At 36.0% G+C, this 27,631-nt stretch overlaps 1 protein-coding gene across 3 annotated transcripts; it reads right to left on the bottom strand.

Moving 5' to 3' along the window:
* Positions 1-369: 369 nt before the first annotated feature.
* Positions 370-26,142, bottom strand: nisch (nischarin). 3 transcript variants are annotated; one of them, XM_073844148.1, is made up of 21 exons: positions 25,992-26,142; positions 25,482-25,565; positions 25,205-25,387; positions 23,287-23,335; positions 20,797-20,960; positions 20,334-20,429; positions 20,162-20,257; positions 18,417-18,569; positions 18,264-18,332; positions 17,986-18,171; positions 17,784-17,912; positions 15,889-16,002; positions 10,324-10,438; positions 7,388-7,506; positions 7,245-7,297; positions 5,063-6,373; positions 3,834-4,020; positions 3,065-3,215; positions 2,852-2,980; positions 1,676-1,837; positions 370-1,569 (listed from the first exon to the last, which is right to left on the bottom strand). In XM_073844148.1, exons 1-21 carry the CDS (start codon positions 26,070-26,072, stop codon positions 941-943), a joined length of 4,260 nt encoding a protein of 1,419 aa, XP_073700249.1. In that variant the 5' UTR covers positions 26,073-26,142; the 3' UTR covers positions 370-940. The 3 variants fall into 3 exon arrangements, 2 of the variants coding, with proteins under 2 accessions (XP_073700249.1, XP_073700250.1); XR_012355861.1 differs by lacking the exons at positions 370-1,569; positions 1,676-1,837; positions 2,852-2,980; ... (1 more) ...; positions 3,834-4,020; positions 5,063-6,373 and having other exon boundaries at positions 7,276-7,297; positions 10,316-10,438; XM_073844149.1 differs by lacking the exons at positions 370-1,569; positions 1,676-1,837; positions 2,852-2,980; ... (3 more) ...; positions 7,245-7,297; positions 10,324-10,438 and having other exon boundaries at positions 7,395-7,506.
* Positions 26,143-27,631: the final 1,489 nt, after the last annotated feature.

A 27,631-nucleotide genomic window follows, 5' to 3' on the forward strand; every position in this document is an offset into this window, starting at 1 on the left:
GACAATTGATAGATCTGACGACAGATAGATAGACTGAGACAGACAGAAAAATAGACTGAGACAGGCAGAAAGATAGATAGAGAGAGATGATAGACATTGAGACATAAGGACAGACAGATGTGTGTGTCTGTGTAAAATGTTTGTTTTTGACAGGACACCTGCAAACAAAAATAAATATTAAATTGTAACAAAAATTAAATTTTCATATTCACAGCCTAAATACATACCTCTTTTTGTATGAAGATTTTTCCAGACTGGACTTTCCGTTGTTGTTGTTTTCTCTGTTGTAGCATTTTGTTCCAATTTGTGAATAAGTCAAATATTTAGACATTAAATAAAGAAAAAGAAAAAAACATAAAAAGGAAAGTATTTACATTAACTCACATTTATTTAAAAAAAATTCAAAGTGCATAATCAGTCTGAATTCCCATTGCGAATAATCTCATGAAGTTAAAAGCGCTCTGTAAACATGTGCTCGGTGGTCTTCCATTTGAATATCTGTACAAATATGTACAAATAAATCCACGGATTCGTCTTGGGAATACATTTTAAAATTAAAACACGTTAAAACCGCATTTACATAAAACGAAAGACTATATATATATCTTTTTGCATCATTAAAAGCCATTTGAAAATCATTTTGTTGCCACAGAACAACAAATTTACTTAAAATAACACTGAACTGCGCAAAACTGTAAAACACACATTTCACATTTCATGATGCATGGCCGATTGTACACAGCAGCAGATAAATATGCCTGAAAAGCAGCAAAAAAAGCAAAGTTTGAAGCCTGAGACAAAAATATGTATATATTACACTCGTGTGGACTCTACAATACAGCTTCCCAGGATGCATTGTGTCAAAACTATACAAAAATGTTTGTAAAAACAAATGTTCGTCATACTGTGTAGGGTGAATACTGCAAATTTTCCATTTACTTTATCCTGTTAGCTCAACCGGCAACTCTCGGCTACACAACGTCTCCCACTGGCGAGCCAAGAGCGATATCAGCCGCTCTCTGCTGTCCGCTCCAGGTACGAAAATACACCATTGCACTTCCCCCTCAGCTCCTCCGAGCCCCTGCGTCCTGTCACCCTTCCCGTCACTCTCCGCAAAATGGTCCATGGTAAGGTGGCACAACAGATCCGGTCCGGGAACGTCGTCGAACACCAGTGTGAGGGCTTGTGGGTAAGTCTGGTAACCCATTAGCACACGGTCCAGGTCACGTATCCGTCTGGCATCTGTGAGGCGGTACTTATCTCTCTGCGGTGGCTCTTTTGCAAATTCCGGTAGCGGGTAACTGATGTGATCTTCATCTAGGAGAAAGACATCCGTGCTGGTGAGAATAAGAGTCTTAGGGTGTAGGACGGTCTGGATCTGGGTGGTCTGACCCGGAACGACGTGGACCTGGAACACCAGTACATACAAAAGGATGTTGAAGGAGTGAGACGGCGCTTGAGGGGTCTTCCTCTCCGCTACGATGAAGGTGAGGTCTCCAATCTCTTCTTCACTCGGATATACGAACTTCACTTTGCTGGAATGGACCAGTTCATAGTTCTCCATTTTACCTGATTCATGATGACATGAGGAAAGTGTTTGCTAAACATCCAGTCAAACGATTTAGGTAAGCATGAGCAACGACATATTAAAAATTCCTGATGTAAGTAGTCAAACCTGTGCTTTTGTTTCCAAACTGCGAGTAGAAATCCAGTTCAGAAGGTTCAGGAGAGGGAACTTTTTCCAGTAAGGACAAAACCATCATCAGCTGCTGCAGGAACCGGTGTGTGCCGTAACCATCACGGGTCAGACAGGAAATGATGTGATCAGCCGAGGGCCCTTTGAAAAGAGAGGTTAAACTATTAAACCCATGAGTATTAAGACATGTATGGCTAAATGCAATTTAACAATGTCTCTTACTAAAATATGTAGTAGAAAACTCATGAAAATTTATATTATTTAAAAGTCTTCACTGCTTTCTTAGCGATAAGAAGACAAGAAAAGAATGCCTGTGGACGAATAAAACTTACTAAAGACCTGCGTCTTTGTTCTCTCCACTTTAGCCCTAATGCCTTTGAGGCTTTTAGTAGACTACAGCTACTGAAAAAGCTTACAAATGGCAGAGACAAGAAACGCTAGATGCCATCCTTGGATGCCAGTGCTTGTCATGATACCGCAGCCACTTAAAGAGTTTCTCGGCCTTGATTTCACCCGAGATCCAGGGGCGTTTAGACTCCTTGTGAGGAAAATCAATGGTACAGCATTTGGTTTAAGCCTACGCTTATATCCATTGCCACCTATGAGCTCTTTTGGTAGCTGTTGTCATCGTATCAGTATTTTATTTTCCGAGTTGTGTTTTGATAAAAAAGCAATAAATAGATAACTCTTTCATGTGTTTTCTACTACATATTTCAAAAAGAGCCATCATTTATGTTATATTAAGCTACAAAAGTTTACGGGAATACCCGGGTTCCCTTTAGCGGTTTTCAAACTTGGTTTCACTGCGGCATCAGCTATTTCAGAGTAGAAGCCATTACAACTGGAAACTTTTGCTTGGTAAAAAATTTTGGTTCCAATTCTTGGCCTATTACAATTTGGGCTGTATAACCAAACAAGCACAAAATGGACTGGTGCAAACAAATGCTAAAAATGCAAACTTCTCATATTTTCTCCAGAGAGAAGAAGCGATAAGAAAACACTTTAAACAGCTTGTGCTTAAATGCATTGGTAGTACTTTTGATTAAGCTGATCATTACAACTGGTGTCAGTTTGATAAATACATTCAACCATGTACCTTTGACTCATCTCAGATGGAAATTGGACCAATAGTAATTACAGTCAAAACAAACTCACCCACAACTCTGAAGTACTGATCGAACAAGCCCACATTGACGCTCTGCAGGTCCTTCAGTTTGAGGGTAAAGCTGAAGGAGATGAGGAAATCGGTGTCCTTGTGCTCAGAAGGGTGCCAGGTCCACATTGCTGCAAGGTGAATCAATTTAATGAATCATTTTTAATTGTTCTACACTGATGACTAGAACAAATGAAAATTTTGGTTTTGCTCACTTGATTGGTTGGTGAGTGAGGATGCGGTATCATCCAGGATGAAGTAAATCGCTTTGGTGGACAGCAAGACACAGGCCGTTGTCTCCACATCAGGAGATCTGTAGAAGAGCACCGACGTCCATAGGATGTGTTTCAGTTCCTCGTTTTCCATCTGCATGCCAACGGTGAGATAAACACCCTAAGTTTTGTCTTTTTGTCACATAATACTACATTTCTTTAGACGTATTGGCTTAGACGAGAATTACAATTGCTCCAGTCTAGTGTCAGAGTTGTTTTTTCTTTGAACCAAGTTATTTTTCCTATTGTTTTAAAAAAAATACAGGACATGTCCAAGAAAACAGCCACATAAATTTTCTATAAACACCTCAAATTAGGTGTAGGGCATGAGGGTCACTTATAATGTTACAAACTTCAAATGTTAGGTGTGTTTGTTTACAGTTGAGATTCATTCTAGGATATCCTGTAAAAACAAGACACTGATTGCCTAGGAATGAGTGGATAGAGGTTTAGATAGCCGTCCCGTAAAAACAAGGCAGCTGGCCAAATGTAACATAGTCAAAGTAAATAAACAAACGCACAGGAGCCAAGAGTGAACACAGGAAGAGAGGGGTTGACCGGAAGGACAAACTGAGGAACATACAGTGACGACAACAACAGAACCACAGGAAAAACCCAAGAGAAAACTTCCGTAGGGAAAATTCGACAGCACAACCTTCCAGGAAATTTCCTCGTAGGATCTGAATCTGCAAAATGCACAAAAACGACTTGCCTCTGCAATGTTGTCATGGAAGAAGTGAACGAGCTGGTCTCCTTTGAGAGATGAGATGAGGAGTAATGACGAGGAGAGCGAGAGGTGTGAGGGACATTGGTTGTCCTCCATCAGCTGCTGAATGAGGGATTTGGCTGGATACAGCAGAGACAGGGTCAGATGGGGCCTTGGCACCTCCTGAGGGACACTGTGAAAAAAGCAGTGCAGTATATCTACTGAGCAAACAGCTATGAAGAACCATTAAGGTTTTGCTAATTAACAAATGCTGCCTTAGGAAAAATGAGTAGTCACTTAGCAGTCGCAGATGCATTTTATGTCCTCGGTTGCATTTGGTAACCAGTAAAAATGGTTTATCAATTCATCTGTAAAGTTGGGACTAGGGTCAGGGATAAAGTCAAGTCTTATTCATCTGTTTGAGCTCAGATTTCTTATCTAGTCCAATTAACTTCTGGTTAGGAATTCTTTGCAAAAAGTTACATTACTTGCTCCTCTGGCATCCTTGCAAATATTGTGGAATGTTACTAGGTTTAAAACGGTCATGCACATACAAGGTTTGAAATCAAGCTTAACACTTGGGTTTAGGGTTATAGTTGAATCTTAATCGTCCTTTTAAGCTAGTCCAACAAACCTCTGGTTAAGTGTTATTGATATTATTCACATGCCAATAGCTATGGCCAGGGGTGTCCAAGAGTTCAGTCCTTGAGGGCCACTGTCCTGAAGATTTTGGCTTTAACCCCAATTAAACACATCTGAACCAACTAAAGGTCTAACTAGGCATGCTAGAAACGTTAAGCATGTGTGTTGAGGCAAGTTGGAGCTAAACTCTGCAGAACAGTGCCCCTCTGAAACAGAGTTTGGATACCCCTGAGCTATGACAATAATTTAAACCAGGGATGGGCAGCTTTGGTCCCAAATACATCTGGAAGATATAAATTAGCTTGTTCAGGTGTGTTTGATTAGAGTTGAAGCTAAACCCTGCAGGAACAAAGGTGCCCATCCCTGATGCCTATTTCCAACCCCAACTGATGGATACTGAAGTTGTATGTCAGTAATAGAAAACTAGCCACATGTAGTCCAGATTCTTGCTGAAAATGTCTTGCACAAATGGTGAAGGCCTTTGCAAGGTTGAACCTACAACCTTTCAGATACATTCCAACCTACTTCAGATTGGGGTAAAATGGCATCTATGCATATCTTTGGAAACACTAGTAAAGAATGAGCTTCATTACCTGCTGGTAGGCATTCTTTGTGTGGCCGTAGCAGGAGTGGGACAATTGTGCATTTTCGAGTGGCCCTTCTTGGTGTGCTGGAGGGCGATGGTCTTAATTTCCTTCAGATTGGACCGAAGCCTTGTAAACTCTCTCAGGAATGTGAACTTGTCTTGTGAAAGGGCAAAAACAACAGTCAGGCGCTCGTGACCCGGCATCAGTTCTACAACATGTTCATTGTAGAAACGGCGAGAGTTTGAGATGGCGCTACACAAACACCCCTGCTTTGGGTCGAGGAGTGTGAACGAGAGTGGGATACGGGTTACTTTGGAACAGTTTCGCGTCACACTCGCTTCCGAAGGGTCCCGGGACGCTAGAGCAATAAAGTCTACCTTGAGAACACAGAGGTGTCGAGAGGTCAAGAAAAGGATCATGGGATTGGAGGTTTGGTCCTGATCACTTTCAAACAGGCCGATTTGGGATAAAACATCTGAGGGTACTGAGATCTTTGGAAACTGTGGGTTGTTATCGACATTCTTGTCGGAGGTAGATGATTCTGGATTAAGGAAATGGATCAAGTGTCCACCTTTAACACTGTCTTCGCTTTCCTCAAAGTCCCAAGTGTTCAGAAACTGTCGGATAAACAGTTGAGTGTTAGAGGAGTTCAAAACTTGCTCATTAGTTTGGTCCACAAGTGGAACAACACAGGAGTGAATCTCCTTCAGACTTTGGGCCTCTGAGAAGAAGTACCATCGTGTATTGCTTGACTTCACCTTCATAGAGACACAAACCTCTGGAATATCAAACTGAAAGGTCTCAATGTTGGTGTATGGCACAACCAAGTCTACATCAAGGTTCTCCATTAGTTCCTCCAAGTTACTTATTGATTCTTCTGACCTTGTGTGGAAAACAACAAGCGAACTGTCTGTTGCCACCAAACAAGATGGCCGCTGACTTAAACCTTCTCCAACACTGATGCATAGAGACCAAGCCACCATTTTCACATGATCAACTGCAGAGTCCTTCTTCACATCATCTGGTGTCTTTTCCTGAACGGTAGACGAGGAGGAACAACCCATGATCTCGTTAGTATCATCTAGTGTCATCTCAAAGTACCCATCTCCAGATTGAGGGCTCCCCTGGTTTGTGCCCTCAAGAGATGTGGTTTCGCAAGGTATCGGGGTTGATTCTTTATTAGCCTGGCTTATGTGAGCAGAAAGCTGGTTTGTAAACTCTTGATTGGCGATGGTGTAGGACAATAAGGAAGGAGGTACAAAGAGATTCGAAAGACTTGTGGTCCAAGGTTTCCACTCCTCTTCACAGCAACAGGGGCTAAAGAGAAATTAACAGTTTTATTTTGGTTTAGCATTGAACCATAACTGTTCATCCTTTAAGCATTTCAACACCAGTAACAACCTGTGCCCACTCTTCATGGACTGGAAGTTGCCTCAATGGACAAATGTTTTAAGAAACTGGACCTTTTTACTACTAAACCCAATCAAAAGTAATATGGCCAGTTTACGCAAGGACATAAACACAAACAGAACAGGGCTGCGTTTCCGAAAAGCATCGTAAGCCTAAACTGATTGTAGCTCTTTTGGTTTTAATGGGTCTACGATGTACTGATGCTTACAATGCTTTTGGAAAATGCAACCCAGTTTGGTCAACTCATTCCAATCACTCGATCCTGTTGTATGTATATATCAAGGATTCGTGGATACTAGATTCTTAGATTTTACGAATGCATTGTTATTCTTTCGGGAAACAATTCTGAGCTTAGTTTTTTAACCGCAGACTCAAATGCTCATGAAGAAGAGCGCTTGTGCATTTAGCTGAGTCATTCTGATTAGTTCAGTCACCTCGACTCAGAATGCTTTTATGATGCAAGATATTTGTAAACAGCCCACTGTGAACACCCTTGTAATTAGCTTCAACCATTTCAAACTTTATGAATGATTATTTTAGGTTCAAGTGTGTGCGAGTAATTGGAAGCAAGCAGAGTACGGGTGTTTCTAAAGCATGCAGTGCCATCTGCTGTTAAAAGCTGAGCTCAGAATCAATTAAAAAAAAAATAAATGTAATGCATTCGGATCTCAAAATCGATGCAGAACTCATTTCTTGATTTGTGATGCATTGATTTATATTCCAAGCCCTACAATTTATAGGATACAAGTATGTAACATAAAACAAGATAAGAACTAACCTGCTCTCAAAGTTAACCTCCGAAGACAAACCGGAATCAATTTGAGTTTCAACCTGCAAAAAAGGACAAGTGGTGTGTTCTTGCTTTTAACTGAAACCAAATGAATTTGTTAATTAATTGATTGTGCTACAACACAAACCAACCTGTGGTATGACATCACAGGCTGAGCTGTAAACATCGTAGCATCTCTGGGTAAGTGTAGAATCCACAGGAGTTAATATGTCTTTGGTAATAAAAGCTTTTTCTTTACAAGTATTTATTTCTGCAATGGAGAGATGGAAAGCAAAATGTTATTCTTTAGTTACTAAAGTTGTTTACACAGCAAAGTTTGATGTAGTGATTATTTGATTTGTTTTTTCAGTCAGTGATGTCAATGTTATATAACAACAATGCAAATGTCAGGATGATGTCAAGAGACTTTCACATAAGACTCATAGCAGCTGTCCACAGTAAATTCACAAAATAAATCTGACTTTAATTAGACTTCAAACCACATATAGATGAGTGCTGAAGAAAGGCTTTTTGTTAAATAAATAAATAAATACACAAACAAACATAAATAAATGAAAATAAAATAAAATAGTTTGGAGTCATACCAAAAAAAAAAATACAAAAATGAAACAAAAAATTTAAATTATTAAACAAATTAATATTCTATGTAACAATTGTGTTCTGTTTCACTATTAAAGTCAAAAGTTTACATATACCTTACAGAATCTGCAAAATGTTAATTTGACCAAAATAAGAGGAATCATACAAAATGCATGCTATTTTTATTTAGTACTGACCTTAATAAGATATTTCACATAAAAGACATTTACATATAGTCCACAAGAGGAAAATAATAGTTGAATTTATAAAAATGACCCTGTTTAAATACACTTGATTCTTAATACGGTGTTGTTACCTAAATGATCCACAGCTGTTTTTTTGTTTGTTTTGTGATAGATGTTTATGAGTCCCTTGTTTGTCCTGCCTGCTGTTCTTTAGAAAAATAAATGGAATGGTTTTTCAGCATTTTTGTGTATTTGAACTCTTTTCAATAATGAATGTATGATTTTGAGATCCATCTTTTCACACTGGAGACACCTGAGGGATAGGCAACTATTACAGAAGGTTCAAATGCTCACTGATGCTCCAGAAGGAAACACAATGCATTAAGAGCTGGGGGGAATTTGGAATTTGACGATCAGGGTAATTTTTACTTATTTTGTCTTCTGGGAAACATGCAAGTATCTTCTGTAGCTTCTGAAGGGCAGTACTAAATTAAACTAAATATAATATTTAGACAAAATAAGAAAAATGTACACATCTTCATTCTGTTCCAAAGTTTTCACCCCCGGCTCTTAATGCATTGTGTTTCCTTCTGAAGCATCAGTGAGCATTTGAACCTTCTGTAATAGTTGCATATGAGTACCTCAGTTGTCCTCAGTGTGAAAAGATGGATCTCAAACTAATACAGTCATTGTTGGAAAGGTTTCAAATACACAAAAATGCTGAAAAACCAAAGAATTTGTGGGACCTGAAGGATTTTTCTGAAGAACAGCAGGCAGTTTAACTGTACAGGATAAACAAGGGACTCATGAACAACTATCACTAAACAAAAACACAGCCGTGGATCATTCAGCTAACAACACAGTATTAAGAATTAAGGGGATGTAAACTTTTGCAATTTTTATAAATTCAACTATTACTATTTTTGGTGAAATATCTTAATCAGGTCAGTACTAAAAAAAAAAAATAACATGCATTTTGTATGATCTCTCGTATTTGGGTAAAATAATTAACATTTTGCAGATTCTGCAAGGTGTACGTAAACTTTTGACTTCAACTGTATATGCAAATAAAATGGAATGCACAGAAGATTCCGAAATGATGTATAAATGATTACAATTTTGTGCTGCAGTGTAGACCTTTTTCCTGAGTAAACGATGAGCGCCGCCATTACGAATTCTAACGTCAGATTGAATGCTTTTCTGTTCCGGTCTCCATAGGAACCCATTCAAATAGCGTCCATCTGTTTTTAATGTAGCTAACGTCCGCTGCTTCATGTCATCTACACACTCATTAAAGTGAGGCACTGACAAATTACGGTCATTGCGACATTGCCAAGTGTGCTTTTTTTTTTAAACATTTTAACAGGTTTAACATTAGTTTATTAGCTCGGAATATACCCTAATTTGACTAGAAACAATGCAGACCGGAAATGCAAAGCATTCTTTCAGTTAAGAGTCGGACTTACTTCCGTGTTCAGGAAAAACGTCTATAACAATATTCTATTAATATTTGAGAAAACATTGTTTGAATCTCATTTAATAGGAGTGCGTAACGCTGAATATTTAGATGCTGTTTGCAAAAAACGAAAAGTCTATCAAAGCACCCAAGGCTGTTGCTTAGTAACTAACACTCAAGAGACAAATATGGAGATCAAATGCTTTATAAATCAGGCCCAATCACTATTAGAGCAACACATGCAAATTAACCACCACAAAATTCAACGTTTAGGCAAGTTTGGAAAGAAAATGGATGCCCATTATACTCATTCAAAGCAAAGCTATGAGCAAAATCAGTGAGGAATGCTGATGAAACTTGATTTATTTCATCTGCAGTGCAGAAACGGATGCACCGAATCTCTGAAACGTAATTACGACCGGCAGAGCTGCAATAAGTCAGGATGCAGGAGTAACTGAACAGAAATGTAAATGAAATGAGATTTAGCGATCACTGGTGCAGAGAAAATCGTCTGAGTCTTTTTGTAAGCAATAAAAACTCAACAGTTTCAGATTGCCATAAGAAAAACGATTCAAGAGGGCCTGATTATTCATTTACCTAATGAAGAAATATGCATGATGTCCATAAAGAGAGCATGCAAATTTTGACATGCCACCAGAGAGATGTTTTTTTTTTTACATTTTAAAGGTGAAGTGTGTCATTTTTCTCATCCTCTGGGGCAAAACCATTTATCCAACCAACGACAAATGAGTGTTGGTGAAGTCAGTTTGAAATAACACACTTCACTTTTAATTCTACGATTGTTTTGTCCCCCCTTGTCCCAGCAGCGCGATACATACATGATTACCTTGACTGGAGCAGGTGGAACGCGACAGAGAGGGGGAGGAAGAGGAGGGTGGCGCGACGAGAGAGGACGAAGAGGACTGTGGGCCGCCCACGGCCTGCCCCGGGACGTCACTCACCTGACAACGATAACATCAGGCTCCTCTTTAGCGAAAAACACAGTGTGACTAATTCAAGACCCGTGGAGGTCAATGCAAAGGGTGCCAGGAATCGTAAACGTCTTGATAGTTATTAAAATTTTACAACATGTCCAAACCACAACGACAAGCCATAAATCGCAGCAATGTTAATCAAAATCTTTCCATCCACAATGAAATCTTATTGGTTTAAATTAGGGCTGCCCTCGACTATTATTCTGGTCAACTAGTAGTCAATAATTTTAAGAATTAGTTGCACATTTATTAAGAAACAATATAAATCATAATAATGAGCATTTAATTGTCTACGTAGCCTGATAAGCCCTCAAGCGCACGCAAAAAAGCTTGCCTCAGCACAACGGCAGATATGATTATGAATGTGTCAGGGAAATACAGCAAGGAGACTGCATTAACGTTTTAATATTTTATTGATAAACTAGCTTTCTTTGTTTTCGTCTTAAGAGATGAACTCGACGGCGCTGACTCGTTATCTCCGCAGTAGTGGATGTTTCATATGGGTTACATAATATTTGTTTATTTATTTGAATTAGTTTATTTAAAAGTTGATATTTTACTCTATAGATATATTTTTCATGTCTGTAAGGCAAGTATGCACTGAGTTTTAAAGTTTCTCGCTCAAGCTCGGCAGAAAGCACATCCTGTTTGCTTTCATTTTTTTACAAAAGCACAACGTTTTGTTGTTCATCTTAGTGCACACAAATAAACGTAGAGTCTTTATAGATTCAAAATATGTATTACTTTTATCTGTATGAGCAAAAATGAGCCTCCATCTGTCATGCAGTGAGCGCTACTATTTAGCTTCCACACATGACACTTGAATAGCGCACATTTTTTCTAGGTTAACATTAGATTGAGCTGCCATGTTGTTACTACATACGTCTTTCAGATGATAAGCCATACTTGATGAATGATAGGTGAGCATTTGGATGTCCTGCACAATGTACAGTTTTACCACATATACCAGCCGTTAACGATCTGTCCCTCACCGACTGTATCCGACCGCCACTTCCTGTGGGATGTTTTTTTTCTGTGACAAAGCGGCTAATAAAATTTTGGTCGACCAAGCGTCTTTTTGAAGACTAGCGGTTAAAAATGTTAATGTCGGTATTACGAGAAAAAAAAGAAAAAAAAAGTAAGATGTCGTTTTAACAAGGCAATTGCCATTTTAACGAGAAAACATCTCGTTATTACGTGAAAAGATGTTTTAACTAGATAATTATGTCATTTTAATTACATAACATCTCATTACTAGGAGAAAATGTCATTTTAACTTGATATGTAGTTAACGACATCTTTTCTCATAATAATGACATGTTTTCTTATTAAAACTACAATTATCTTGTTAAAATTACATCTTTTCTCATAATAGCGAGAAATATTAATGTCGTTATTACGAGAAAAAAAATTAACGATAAAAGATGCCGTTTTAACAAGACAATTGTCATTTTAACGAGACAGCATCTCGTTATTACGAGAAAAGATGTTTTAACAAGATAATTATTTCATTTTAATGAGAAAACATCTCGTTATTACGAGAAAATGTCATTTTAACTTGATATGTAGTTAACATCTTTTCTCATAATAGCGAGAAATATTAATGTTGTTATTACGAGAAAAAAAATTAACGATAAAAGATGCCGTTTTAACAAGACAATTGTCAGTTTAACGAGACAGCATCTCGTTATTACGAGAAAGGATGTTTTAACAAGATAATTATTTAATTTTAATGAGAAAACATCTCGTTATTACGAGAAAATGTCATTTTAACTTGATATGTAGTTAACGACATCTTTTCTCATAATAACAACATGTTTTCTTATTAAAACTACAATTATCTTGTTAAAATTACATCTTTTCTCATAATAGCGAGAAATATTAATGTCGTTATTACGAGAAAAAAATTGTTTTAACGATAAAAGATGCCGTTTTAACAAGACAATTGTCATTTTAACGAGACAGCATCTCGTTATTACGAGAAAAGATGTTTTAACAAGATAATTATTTCATTTTACTGAGAAAACATCTCGTTATTACGAGAAAATGTCATTTTAACTTGATATGTAGTTAATGACATTTTTTCTCGTAATAGCGAGAAATATTAATGTTGTTATTACGAGAAAAAAATAGTTTTAACGATAAAAGATGCCGTTTTAACAAGACAATTGTCATTTTAACGAGACAGCATCTCGTTATTACGAGAAAAGATGTTTTAACAAGATAATTATTTCATTTTACTGAGAAAACATCTCGTTATTACGAGAAAATGTCATTTTAACTTGATATGTAGTTAATGACATTTTTTCTCGTAATAGCGAGAAATATTAATGTTGTTATTACGAGAAAAAAATAGTTTTAACGATAAAAGATGCCGTTTTAACAAGACAATTGTCATTTTAACGAGACAGCATCTCGTTATTACGAGAAAAGATGTTTTAACAAGATAATTATTTCATTTTAATGAGAAAACATCTCGTTATTACGAGAAAATGTCATTTTAACTTGATATGTAGTTAATGACATTTTTTCTCGTAATAGCGAGAAATATTAATGTTGTTATTACGAGAAAAAAATAGTTTTAACGATAAAAGATGCCGTTTTAACAAGACAATTGTCATTTTAACGAGACAGCATCTCGTTATTACGAGAAAAGATGTTTTAATAAGATAATTATTTCATTTTAATGAGAAAACATCTCGTTATTACGAGAAAATGTCATTTTAACTTGATATGTCGTAATAACGTCATCTTTTCTCGTAATAACGACATGTTTTCTTATTAAAATGACAATTATCTTGTTAAAATTACATCTTTTCTCATAATAGCGAGAAATGTTAATGTCGTTATTACGAGAAAAAATTGTTTTAATGATAAAAGATGCCGTTTTAACAAGACAATTGTCATATTAACGAGACAGCATCTCGTTATTACGAGAAAAGATGTTTTAACAAGATAATTATTTCATTTTAATGAGAAAACATCTCGTTATTATGAGAAAATGTCATTTTAACTTGATATGTAGTTAACGACATCTTTTCTCATAATAACGACATGTTTTCTTATTAAAACAATTATCTTGTTAAAATTACATCTTTTCTCATAATAGCGAGAAATATTAATGTCGTTATTACGAGAAAAAAATTGTTTTAACGATAAAAGATGCCGTTTTAACAAGACAATTGTCATTTTAACGAGACAGCATCTCGTTATTACGAGAAAAGATGTTTTGACAAGATAATTATTTCATTTTAATGAGAAAACATCTCGTTATTACGAGAAAATGTCATTTTAACTTGATATGTAGTTAATGACATCTTTTCTCGTAATAGCGAGAAATGTTAATGTCGTTATTACGAGAAAAAATTGTTTTAACGATAAAAGATGCCGTTTTAACAAGACAATTGTCATTTTAACGAGACAGCATCTCGTTATTACGAGAAAAGATGTTTTAATAAGATAATTATTTCATTAATGAGAAAACATCTCGTTATTACGAGAAAGTCATTTTAACTTGATATGTCGTAATAACGTCATCTTTTCTCGTAATAACGACGTTTTCTTATTAAAATGACAATTATCTTGTTAAAATTACATCTTTTCTCATAATAGCGAGAAATATTAATGTCGTTATTACGAGAAAAAAATTGTTTTAACGATAAAAGATGCCGTTTTAACAAGACAATTGTCATTTTAACGACACAGCATCTCGTTATTACGAGAAAAGATGTTTTAACAAGATAATTATTTCATTTTAATGAGAAAACATCTCGTTATTACGAGAAAATGTCATTTTAACTTGATGTCGTAATAACGTCATGTTTTCTTATTAAAATGACAATTATCTTGTTAAAATTACATCTTTTCTCATAATAGCGAGAAATGTTAATGTCGTTATTACGAGAAAAAAAATTGTTTTAACGATAAAAGATGCAGTTTTAACAAGACAATTGTCATTGCAACGAAAAAACATCTCGCCATTACAAGAAAAGATGTCGTTATAATGAGAAAACATTAAGCTATTACGAGAAAAGATAACGTTTTAACAGGATAATTGTTGTTTTAACGAACTCTAGTTTTTGCGAGAAAATGTCATTTTAACAAGAAGATTTTAGTTTTAATGATAAAAGATGCTGTTTTAACAAAAAAAAAATCAAGCTATTATGAGAAAAGTGTGTTTTACTGTTTTAACATCCTGTTTTTACGAGAAAAGATGTTTTAATTAAATAATTATGTCATTTTAATGACATATTCATTATAATATCTACTGTTCTTCAGTGTTTAATTTGTTTGAATAAATCCGTCAAGTTTGTAATGACAGCCATCTTATGAATTTGTATACAAATCAGTTCATTTTAAAGTTCAATATTATAGTAACGTAGTACCAACCGACTCCCATGCTATATTTTACAGCATTAGTTTAAACATTTTATTTCTCCTTTACAGAGGGTTTGCACTTACGTCATGTTTTGGTCAGTTACCCGGATACCTGACCATATTGGCGATACCCGGATGTAAACAACAGCATGGATTGCATGGTTAATGTACTACTGAATACGTTGTTCTGCTAGTTTATGATGTCTAAACCACGGAAAAAAACATGGAAGCTGCTAAATCATATAGAGAAGGGCTTAGTAAGGAAGAACTTTTGTCAAAAACCAGCCCTAGTTTAAAACAATATTTAAATGTAAACAAATAAATCAAAAAATAAATAGGAAAGGAAAACCTGAGACTCAAAACTGAACAGCTCTATTGATGTTGTGATTAAGTATGTGTCTGTCAAAGTAATTATGGTAATTCAGAGTCATGAGCACACCACACTGTTTAAGATATACTGTAATGTTACAATAGTATATGCAAATTGTAAGTTAAAGCATATTCATATTAATTTAACAGCATGTGCAGTGCAAGATGATCCAGTCACTATCAGAGTCAGACCAGAAGGAGGCGCCACAACTCGTGTCTTTTAGTCCACTGGAAAATTAGTGTTATGTAATCAATGTTGACACGCCAATGCATCAATGTGAGCCTATAAAGCCAGTCAATGAATCATCTTTTTGTTGATTTCTCATGCCTGGATATCACGGTTTAGGCCAATTCACACCTAAAAGATTTGCCACAATTAATTTAAAGAAAGCCATCAGCACATGCCTTTAAAATACTATAAATCTATCACAAATTACATTACTCAGGAAAGCATTAACCTGCCAAATGAAACAGACTGAATTAGGACCTATTACATAACCTTTTCATTGAGAAGGGCTTTTATGTACATTCGTTTTTGTTAAGTGACTTTGCATCATTTTTTATTTGTCAATTTCCTACTAAATATTACTTAAGTAACATCATTGTAATTGTTAAGAACAGTAATTATTTGAAATGTCTTTATTTGTAAATAATTTAAAGCTTCACGATACCTTTTTCTCATTGTTAGCCATTCGGCCTTTGGCCTCTTTTGCTTTTTGAATGGCTTTCAGCACCTCCACCGTGTCGAGCTCTTTCTCTGTGGTGGTTGTACCATCCAAACACACCTGTGTGACAAAGATGAATTATACTTTTATATATACAGTCAAGCCTGAAATTATTCATACCCCTGGCAAATTCTGACTTAAAGTTACTTATTTTCAACCAGCAAGTTTTTTTTTTTTTTTTTTTTAACCTGAAATGACACCGGCTTCTCCCAAAAATAATATGACGATGTACATGAGGCATCATGGTGGAAAAAATGATTACTCATACTTTAGTTACATTTGAACGAAAAGTGGCATGTCAAAATGATTCAATAATCTCAATAATCAATAGCCTTTATTGGCTATTACAACAATCAAACACTTCCTATAATTTCTGACCAGCTTTTTGCATGTCTCCACTGGTATTTTTGCCCATTCGTCTTTAGCGATGAGCTCCAGCTCTTTCAGGTTGGAGGGTCTCCTTCCCATCAGCCTGATCTTTAGCTCCCTCCACAGATTTTCAATTGGATTTAAGCCAGGACTCTGGCTGGGCCACTGCAAAACGTTAATGTTTTTGTCTGCTAACATTTCTTCACCACTTTTGCTGTGTGTTTTGGGTCGTTGTCGTGCTGAAATGTCCACTGGTGCCCAAGGCCAAGTTTCTCTGCAGACTGCCTGATGTTGCTGTTGAGAATTTTGAAGTATTGCTCCTTTTTCATGGTGCCGTTTACTGTGATTAGGTTTCCTGGTCCACCGGATGAAAAACACCCCTAAAACATTAGGTTTCCACCACCATGTTTGACAGTGGGGATGGTGTTCTTAGGGTTTAAGGCTTCTCCTTTTTTTACGCCAAATGAAGGCTACATCATTGTGGCCAAACAATTCAATTTTTGTTTCATCTGACCATAAAACAGAAGACCAGAAGTCTTCTTCTTTGTCCAGATGAGCATCTGCAAAGGCCAAGCAGGCTTTTGTGTGCCTTATCTGGAGAAGTGGTGTCCTCCTTGGTCTGCTTCCGTGGAACCCAGCGGTGTGCAGTGTCTGTGGACTGTCTGCCTTGAGATGTTTCCACCAGCAGAGCCCAGATTCATCAGGATGGCCTTGGTGGTAATCCTTGGATTCTTTTCTACCTCTCTCACTATCCTCCTGGCCAGCACAGGTGTCACTTTTGGCTTCCGACCACATCCTCTGAGATTTTTCACAGTGCGGAACGTATTTTTTAATAATACTTTGCACTGTAGCCACTGGAACTTCAAAACATTTAGATATGGTCTTATAGCCCTTTCCTGACTTGTGAGCAGCCACAATGCACAGCCGCAGGTCCTCAGTGAGCTTCTTTGTCTTAGCCATGACTGTCCACAAACCAACAGCAGAGAGCTTCTGTTTTTCACCTGTTGAGTTGATTAAAACAGCTGTTCCCAATGAATCAGGGTAATTAGGATGCTTTAGAACAGCTTGGACTATTTGGAATGGTATAGAACTTTAGATTTCCCCATAGACTGTGACAGTTTACAAAGGGTATGAATAATTTTGAACATGCCATTTTTTGTTCAAATGTAAATAAAAGCTGAGAAATATTTTTTACACAATGATGCCTCTTGTACATCATCTTATTATCTTTTGGGAGAAACCTGTGTCAATTCTGGTCAAAAAAAAAAAAAAAAAAACTTGCTGGTTGAATAAAAGTAACTTTAAGTCAGAATTTGCCAGGGGTATGAATAATTTCGCGCTTGATTGTATATATTAATTTGAAACAATTTATTTTATTTGACACTCTTTTTCCTTCTTGGTCTAATAATACTTTAAATTCCAGCAAAGCTGTGCAGCAAACAGACCAAAATCCTTGATGAAAAGCTCTGTACCTCGGAGGCCCGGTCGCAGAACTGAGCCAAAACTTTTGTCCTGTAATCTGGGATGATGCACATGGGGTTATCCGCCAGAGACAGTTTCTCCAGACAGGGAAGAGTGCCGATTTGTTTAATTTCATCCAGCTACAAAAACCAGAAGACAGTGAGTTGAAGGTGTCAAGAAATTAATGTCTAAGCAAACGCTGTGATAAACTACCTGTGCTAATCGGTTGCTGCTTAAATCCAAGTTAACCAAGGAGTACAGTTTACTGAGGCCGGAAAGCGTCTCCAGCTGATTCCCAGACAGATTCAAAGTCTTGATATTCCCCAGTTTGGTGTGAACGCCCTCTAAAACCATGAGTTTGTTGAAGGACAGATCCAGGTGAACCAGGTTGTACAAATGCTGCAGTGAAAATAATTGAAATGCTTAAAAATCCATTGGATTTTAAACATTAAACCTTTGCACTTTAAAAATAACATTATGTGACGACAAACCTGGAGGTTTTCCACTAGAGATAACTCATTATAGCTGAGATCAAGGAATTCGACTTCAGGAATCAGTTTCTGTGCCAAAAAGAGCTTAAGTTTTAAAGCCAAACATGGAAAGATAGGTAAAAACTGCTATTGGTTTCATTTTAGATTACGCACCACCGACTCGTCAATGCAACGAATGGAGTTTCGGCTCATGTCCAAAGTAGTGAGCATCTTCCATGTAGGAATGATCGCCGTCACAGGACAGTCCGTATCAACACCCTCAGGTTCCCACTGTGCAAATTCAGACGCTTCGGGAACTATTATTTCCTATTGAGGACAGAGCATACATTGTCATTCGTATAACTTTTAGTGCCAATTACAGTTGAAGTCAAAAGTTTACATCCCCCTTTTGGAATCTGCAAAATGTTAATTATTTTAGCTATATAAGAGGGATAACACAAAATGCATGTTATTGTTTATTTAGTACTAACCTGAATAAGATATTTCACATAAAAGATGTTTACATAAAGTTCACAAGAGAAAATAATAGTTGAATAGTTATAAAAATGACCCAGTTCAAAAGTTTTCATCCCCTCTTAATACTGTGTTGTTACCTGAATGACCCACAGCTGCTATCTTTTTTTTTTTGTTTGTTTGTTTAGTGATAGTTGTTCATGAGTCCCTTGTTTGTCCTGAACAGTTAAACTGCCCGCTGTTCTTCAGAAAAATCCTTCAGGTCCCACAAATTCTTTGGTTTTCCAGCACTTTTGTTTATTTGAAACCTTTTCAACAATGACTGTATGATTTCGAGATCTTGAGGACAACACTCAAGAAAAAAACGATGCATTAAGATGGGGTGAAAACTTTTTTAATTTAAAGATCAGGGTAAATTCAACTTATTTTGTCTTCTGGGAAACATGTAACATCTTCTGTAGCCTCTGAAGGGCAGCACTAAATGAAAAAAAGATGATATTTAGGCAAAATAAGAAAAATTTACATCTCCATTCTTTTCAAAAGTTTTCACCCCTGGTTCTTAATATGTTTTTTTTTTCTTCAGGAGTATCAGTGAGTGTTTGAACCTTGTGTATGATAGTTGCATATGAGTCCCTCAGTTGTCCTCAGTGTGAAAAGATGGATCTCAAACTCATACAGTCATTGTTGGAAAGGGTTCAAATAAACAAAAATGCTGGAAAACCAAAGAATTTGTGGGACCTGAAGGATTTTTCTGAAGAACAGCAGGCATGTGAAACAGGGTCAGCTCAATACTAAATAAAAAGTAACAAGCATATTGTATGATCCCTCTTATTTTGGTAAAATTATTAAACATTTTGCGGATTCTAAAAGGCTGATGTACACTTTTCACCTCAACTGTAATTGGTTAGGAAGTTTGTTGTTTTTAAAGGGAAAGTTCCACCAAAAATGAAAATTCTGTCTGTAATTACTCATTCCAAACCTGTGAGACTTACGTTCATCTTCAAAACACAAATGGACATCGTTACAATACTCCATGTGACATCAGTGGTTCAACCGTAATGTTATAAAGCTACTAAAAAAATGACTTTATTCAACAATTTCTTTTCTTCCATGTCAGTCTTTAAGGTGCTTTCACATGGACTATTTTATCAATGTCCTTACTACCTTTCTTGGCCTTGAACATGTTAGTTGCGTTACTGTCTAAGCAAGATCCGAAAGCTCTCGGATTTCATCAAAAATATCTTCATTTGTGTTCCAAAGATGAACAAAGGTCTTACCAGTTTGGAACAACATAAGGCTGAGTAATTAATGACAAGATTTTCATTTTTGGCTAATTATCAGTTGAAAGATTTTTAATTACAGATGGAAACAGCCTCTAAAACCATCCGTTTTTATTTCTTGATATGTTTCACTGCATTTTTACAGCAACAAATTGTCTCGCGTACCTTCATGCTGCTGGCTGAGAGATGTGTGCTGAGTGTGGCCAGTGTGGGCTTTAGGGAAGGCAGACCTGTGACCTGTCCAGCATCACAATCACTGATCTGAGAATAAAAGTCAAGTGTTAGAAACATTGCTCACCGCAGACCCTTACAAAAAACAAACCATGAGTCTCTTCACCTCGATCTGAAGCAGCGATTTAAAGATGGACAGGTCAAACGGCAGGCTCTGCTCCTCGATGTTACTCGTCCCCACTTTTGCTTTCTTTCCAGGGATCTGAGTTTGAATATTTAATGTCAGCAGCAGGTAAAACATGGGCGTTTGGACACTTCTGTGCAATTTTTACTATTGCTTATACAATGTTTCTTAAAGAAAATGCTAAAATGTTGTCTGTTTGCACTACAAACCAGTGTGTTCATAATTAAAACAATACATTAAAATATTATTGTAAGACATGCCAATTTGCAATGGCAAGCAGCAAAACAAGCTGTTTTGTACAGCTAAAAATAGCTGGATGAGACCGGAAGCCAGACCTATAAAATGAACAAATGGCTGCGCCCGCTCTTACAGGGCAAATAAGGTGGATATAAACTGATTTTGTCCCTAGTATTTCATGACTTTTAGCAAAGTGACAAACTCAAACCTTGAGGTACTTGAGGCGGCAGGTGAAGTCCAGGATGTGTCCGAGGTCGGCTTTGGCATCTCCGTTGGCACAGGTGGGCTTGGCGAGTTTCAGCTGCTGTGTGACGGCGTACAACTGGAGCGGCCTGAGGAGAAACACCTCGCCTGCAGCCAACAACTGCTCACCTAGGTGAAGAGACATTTTAGAAACCTTAACATCAATCAAAACTGTAACATTTTTAACACAAATAAATATTTAAACTCAATGAGGATGATTTAAATTGGTCAAAGTGAAACTAAAGACATTTATGTTAAAGTATATTTCCATTTCAAATAATTGTTGCATATACAGTAGAGGTCAAATCAAAGGAATCTGTAAAATGTTCATTATTTTACCAAAATAAGAGGGATCATACAAAATGCATGTTGTTGTTTATTTAGTACTAACCTTTTTACATATAGTCCACAAGAGAAAATAGGAGTTAAATTTATAAAAATGACACGATTCAAAAGTTTACATTCCCTTAATTCTTAATGCTGTGTTGTTACCTGAATGATCCACAACTGTGTTTTTTGTTTACTGATAGTTGTTCATGAATCCCTTGTTTGTCCTGAACAGTTCTTCAGAAAAATCCTTCAGGCCCCACAAATTCTTTGGTTTTCCATAATTTTTGTGTATTTGAACTCTTTCCAACAATGACTGTATAATTTTGAGATCCATCTTTTCACACTTTGAGGACAACTGAGGGACTCATATGCAACTATTACAGAAAGTTCAAATGCTCACTGATGCTTCAGAAGGAAACATGATGCATTAAGAGCCAGGGGGTGACAACTTTTGAACAGAATGAAGATGTGTACATTTTTCTTGTTTTGCCTAAATATCTTCTTTTTTTCAGAGGCTACAGAAGATAGTTACATGTGTCCCAGAAGACAAAATAATTTACATTTACCCTGATCTTTCAATTTCAAAGGTTTTCACCCCCAGCTCTTAATGCATGTTTTTTTTTTCTTCTGAAGCATTAGTGAGTGTTTGAACCTTCTAGAGTCCCTCAGTTGTCCTCAGTGTGAAAAGATGGATCTCAAAATCATACAGTAATTGTTGGAAAGGGTTCAAATACACAAAAATGCTGGAAACCAAAAAATTTGTGGGGCCTGAAGGATTTTTCTGAAGAACAGCAGGCAGTTTAACTGTACAGGACAAACAAGGGACTCATGAACAACTATCACTAAACAAAAAACACAGCTGTGGATCATTCAGGTAACAACACAGTATTACGAATCAAATCAAGGGGATGTAAACTTTTGAACCGGGTAATTTTATAAATTAAACTATTATTTTCTCTTGTGGACTATATGGAAACAGGTCAGCACTAAAACAATAACAAGTGTCTTGTATGATCCCTCTTATTTAGCTAAAATAATTAACAATTTGCAGATTCTGCAAGGGGGATGTAAACGTTCGACCTCAACAGAAAAGCCATTTTCAACATTGATAAGAAATTTCTTGAGCAGCAAATCAGCACATTAGAATGATTTCTGAAGGATCATGTGACACTGAAGACTGGAGTAATGCTGCTTAAAATTCAGCTTTGCATCACAGGAATAAATTACATTTTAAAGTAAACTTCAACAGAAAACAATTACTTGAAATTGTAATAATTTGACAATTTTAATGTTTTTACTGAATTTTTAAATCAAATAGATGCAACCTTCTTGAAACTTCTTTTAAAAGTTCTTTTAAAACTTTCTTTTCCTGACATCAAACTTTTGAACTAATGTAGTGTAAAATTGCTTATATTGTGAATTATGCAAATTACCTTGCAAAATAAAAACGATGAACATGTCAATATCTCAATATGGGAATTGTAGAAATTTCAACACAGGTTCTTTTCAAATGATCATAGAACAATATAAATCATTTTTTTTAGAAGGTATTAGATTTTAGTTAATCTTTTGTACTTTGCATTAAAATATTTGTGACCCTGAACCACAAAACCAGTCAAATCTGAATTAATAAGCTTTCCATTGATATACGGTTTGTTTTTGATAGGACAATATTTGGCCGAGACGGCAATTTGAAAGTCTGTAATCTGAGGGTGCAAAAAAATCTAAATATTGAGAAAAACGCCCTTAAAGTTGTCCAAATGAAGTTCTTAGCAATGCATATTACCAAACAAAAATTAAGTTTCAATATATGTACGGTAGAAAATGCACAAAATATTTTCATGCAACATGATCTTTACTTAATATCCTAATGATTTTTGGCATAAAAGAACAATTGATCAATTTGACCCATACAGTGTATCTGTGCCTATTGCTACAAGTAAACCTGAGCTACTTAAAACAGGTTTTGTGATCTAGGGTCACATTTGATGTCTGATTTCACTTTAAAAATGCAAAAGTCTCATTTAGAGCTTCATTATAATAGTAAAGAATAATAATACTACAAATTACATGTTTATCTGCCAATACATTAAATGTTGTACACTTGAAGCATGTAAAAACAGACCCTTATGAAAGAGCTCTTCAGCCAGGGCTTCAGCAATTCCATTGATTTCCTGCAAAGAATAAAAGTTCAAGTCAAAGATTGAAACTCTCACAAACAAATCTTATTCAGCCATTACATCTGGTCATTTTAGACAGTCACACATTACAATCAGAGGCCTTGTTCATCGACTAAAGTGCAAAAACTGCACCAGCTGAGACAGCAATGTCACTGGAAGGAGTTTAATGAGCTGCATGTGCTTCGTCAACTCATTTCCTGAAAGACTGTACCGGGGAATGCAGAAATGACTCTGATTTCCTCATGACATCCTGTTTAAGGGAACAGTTCACCTAAAAAAGAAAAGTCGGCGAAAATGTACCCACCCTCAAGCCATCGAAGATGTAGATGAGTTTATTTCCTCATCAGAAGAGATTCTGAGAATTTATCACTTGCTCACTTGCAACGAATGGGTGCCGGAAGTCCAAACAGCTGATAAAAACATCACTATAATCCACACAACATATTTGTTTAGCACTGTTTTGGCTTTTTCACTTGATCAAGCTCATTTTTTGGCCAGAAACCAAGGTTTGAAGATAAAAACATCTTATTGATGGATGCGTTTCTTACAAACACGCAGCTTTTCACTTCACAAAATGTTAATCGGTGGATTGGAGTGGTGTGGATTACTTGTGGGTTATTGTGATGATTTATCAGCTGGTTGGACTCTCATTCTGACGGCACCCATTCACTGCAGAGGATTCACTGGTGAGCAAAGCTAAATTTCTCCAAAATGTTTTGGATGAAGTATCAAACTCATCCGCATCGTGAATAGTTCAAATTTTAATTCAGCTAAACTATTCCTTTAAAGGAACGCTCCACTTATTTTGAAAATAGGCTCATTCTCCAACTCCCCCCGAGTTAATAAGTTCAGTTTTATCGTTTTGAAATCAGTTCAGCCGTTCTCCTGTTCAGGCGATATCACTTTTAGCATAGCTTAGCATAGATCATTGAATCCTATTAGACCAATAGCATCGCGTTCAAAAATGACCAACGAGTTTCGATATTTGTCCTATTTAAAACTTGACTCTTCTGTAGTTATATTGCTGCATGATATTACTCCGCCTGCTTCGGCCGTATTACGGCAGCAAACTTCCTTGACTATTACGCCGGAATGGGAGTGTAGTTCCTAATCTTATAGGCCTAGAAAATCGCAGCTTTGCATTTCCACCGGTCTTAGTACACGATATAACTACAGAAGAGTCAAGTTTTAAATAGGACAAATATGGAAACTCGTTGATCATTTCTGAACGTGATGCTACTGGTCTAATAGGATTCAATGATCTATGCTAAGCTATGCTAAAAGTGATATCGCCAGAACAGGAGAACGGCTGAATTGATTTCAAAACGCTAAAACTCAACTTATTAACTCGGGGGGCGTTGGAGAATGAGCTTATTTCCAAAAAAAGTGGAGTGTTCCTTTAAATAATTTGCATGTGCTGTTTCTTCTCATTTCCTGAAAGATCTCACCAGAAATAACTGATTTCCTCATGGTATCCTGTTTAAAACGCTCTCAAAATGAGTTCTAATGCATGTTGATGTGCACAAATGCCAATCAAGGGCAAATGCATAAACATAAAGCACTTCAGCTCTCCAAAACAACTCAGTCCGGTCATATGCCTATTCCAGACAAAAGCCTCACAGAGATCGATATCAATACCACTACTGTCAGCGCGAAAACATCGCTTAGGGCCAGATAAGGGCCCTGCTGTTCCTAGAACCAGTTATACGCCGAGATGAGAGAATACTCTGCAACTTGATTTATCTTCACAGGATGTATAACACACAAACCCCGGTTAACATTTACCCAGCATGTGACACATATAAAGCAGAGGAATCTTCTTGTTTACAATCTTTGGCTTCTTATTAAACTCCGAAAACTTACATATAAGTGAAAGAGTAAGAAGTTAGACAGGACTTTAGGGGTCGACGCTGGAAATCGGCTAAGCAGTGTTTGGAGATAAACCTCCAGCTCCTTCTGTCGCTTCTCGACGAGGCTTTTGGAATTTTTGCCGATGATCTTCTTGGGCGGCAACAGATGTTTATCGATCTTCTTCTCCACAGTGAGCTGGAGCCAACAACATCCAATCAGTTTTATCAGTGAACTATGAACACAATGTCATTATCTGTGGTCTGATCTGCCGTTTGCTGACGTAACTCACTTTTTCGTGCAAATCGTAGAAGTCGCTGTATCGGTGCTTCACGGTCCAGCTGTGCTCTCCAACATTCACCTCTATGATGTAAACCTGAAAAACAACCAAATAGCATTTGTTTTCCCATCATTAATGTGACATTACTCACTAATACTTTTCATTAATGGGTGTTTTAAACTCTGAAACACCTCTTAACTTTGTCATACAATCCATAATATATAACTCACATTGTGTATGTTTCACATAAACAAAGTGTTTGTTATTATTAACAAACACGGGGTTTCTTTATTCACATATGGTTTGTTTGTTAACAAACATTGGCTCTTATGCAACCCACATGCTTTAATATAACGTTTACTTTATCTTGAAGGTGAACATTGCTAATTTTTATCAGCTAAATACACGTTTAACCACAAGTACAAACAATATACATCATTTTCATGCAAGTATTCGTTATTTCTTATCATAAAGGTGAATATGCAATGAATAAGCGACTCAAATGAACCACATCAATCTGACCGTGTAATTCTCCACCAGCTCGGATCCGACGATGCGGACGCGTTTCTCCGCGCTCTGCTCCGGTAGATGCGGCGCGTCCATTTTCACTTCAACGCGAGTTTGAGCGCGTCGCCATGAAAAATGCTAGTCTAGCTGTCATTTAGCGCCTCCATCTTTGTTGTGGTTTAACGGGAGCGAAGCACCGCCTTCTCGTATTTCTCACACACCGCGGTTCTCACAAACACTTAGGGATTTATCGCCCTCTACCGCATGAGGATGTTACTATTCAAACTTACTACTGCAATCATAGATATTAATTCTGTCACCATCAGTTCATTAAAATTACACTATTTGTTTCATGAAGTACACGCTTCTATTAAATGTAATAGTCTAAAGTTTTAATATACACTACCAGTCAATAGTTTTTGACCAGTAACATTTTTAATGTTTTTTAAAGAAGTCTCTTCTGCTCAGCAAGCCTGCATTTATTAGATTCAAAGTACAGCAAAAACAGTAAAATGTTAAAATATTTTTACTATTTAAAATAACTGCTTTCTATTTGAATATATATATATATATATATATATATATATATATATATATATATATTATTATTATTATTATTATTATTATTATTCCTGTGATTTCAAAAATGAAAATGGTCTAATCTTTAAATATACACTACGAATCAAAAGTTTTTGAACAGTAAGATTTTATTGTTTTTTAAAGAAGTTTCTTCTGCTCACCAAGCCTGCATTTATTTAATTCAAAGTACAGCAAAAACAGTAAATGTTAAAATATATTTACTATTTAAAATAACTGCTTTCTATTTGAATATATATATATATATATATATATATATATATATATATATATATATATATATAATTTTTTTCTGTGATTTCAAAAATGAAAATGGTCTAATCTTTTAATATACACTACCAGTCAAAAGGTTTTTAATGTTTTTTAAAAGTTTTTCTGCTCACCAAACCTGCATCTATTTGATCGCAAGTACAGAAAAAACTGTAAAATGTTAAAATATTTGTACTATTAATAACTATCTTTTAATACATAATATGAATCAAAAGTTTTTGAACAGTAAGATTTTTAATGTTTTTTTCAAAGTCTCTTCTGCTCACCAAGCCTGCGCATTTATTCGTTTCAAAGTACAGCAAAAACAGTACAATTTTGAAATATTTTTATCATTTAAAATAACTGTTTTCTATTTGAATATATTTTAAAATGTAATGTATTCCTGTGCTTTCAAAGCTGAATTTTTAGCATCATTCCCCAGTCACATTATCCTTCAGAAATCATTCTAATATTCTGATTTGCTGTTTAAAAAACATTTAATATTATTATTATGTTGAAAACAGCTGAGTAGATTTTGTTTCAGGTTTTTTTGATGAATAAAAAGTTCAGAAGAACAGCATTTAAATGAAATAGAAATCTTTGGCAACAATATAAATGTCTTTATCATCGCTTTTGGTCAATTTAAAGCGTCCTTGCTAAATAAAAGTATTAATTTCTATCATTTCTTTCCACAAAAATTATACATGCTGATCTTTGGATCTTTCTATTCATCAAAGAATCCTGAAAAAATGCAATCAACTGTTTTATATATTAATAATAATAATAATAATAATAATAATAAATGTTTC

The sequence above is a fragment of the Garra rufa genome, chromosome 7, assembly GCF_049309525.1.
Source record: "Garra rufa chromosome 7, GarRuf1.0, whole genome shotgun sequence".
Taxonomy (NCBI): domain Eukaryota; kingdom Metazoa; phylum Chordata; class Actinopteri; order Cypriniformes; family Cyprinidae; genus Garra; species Garra rufa.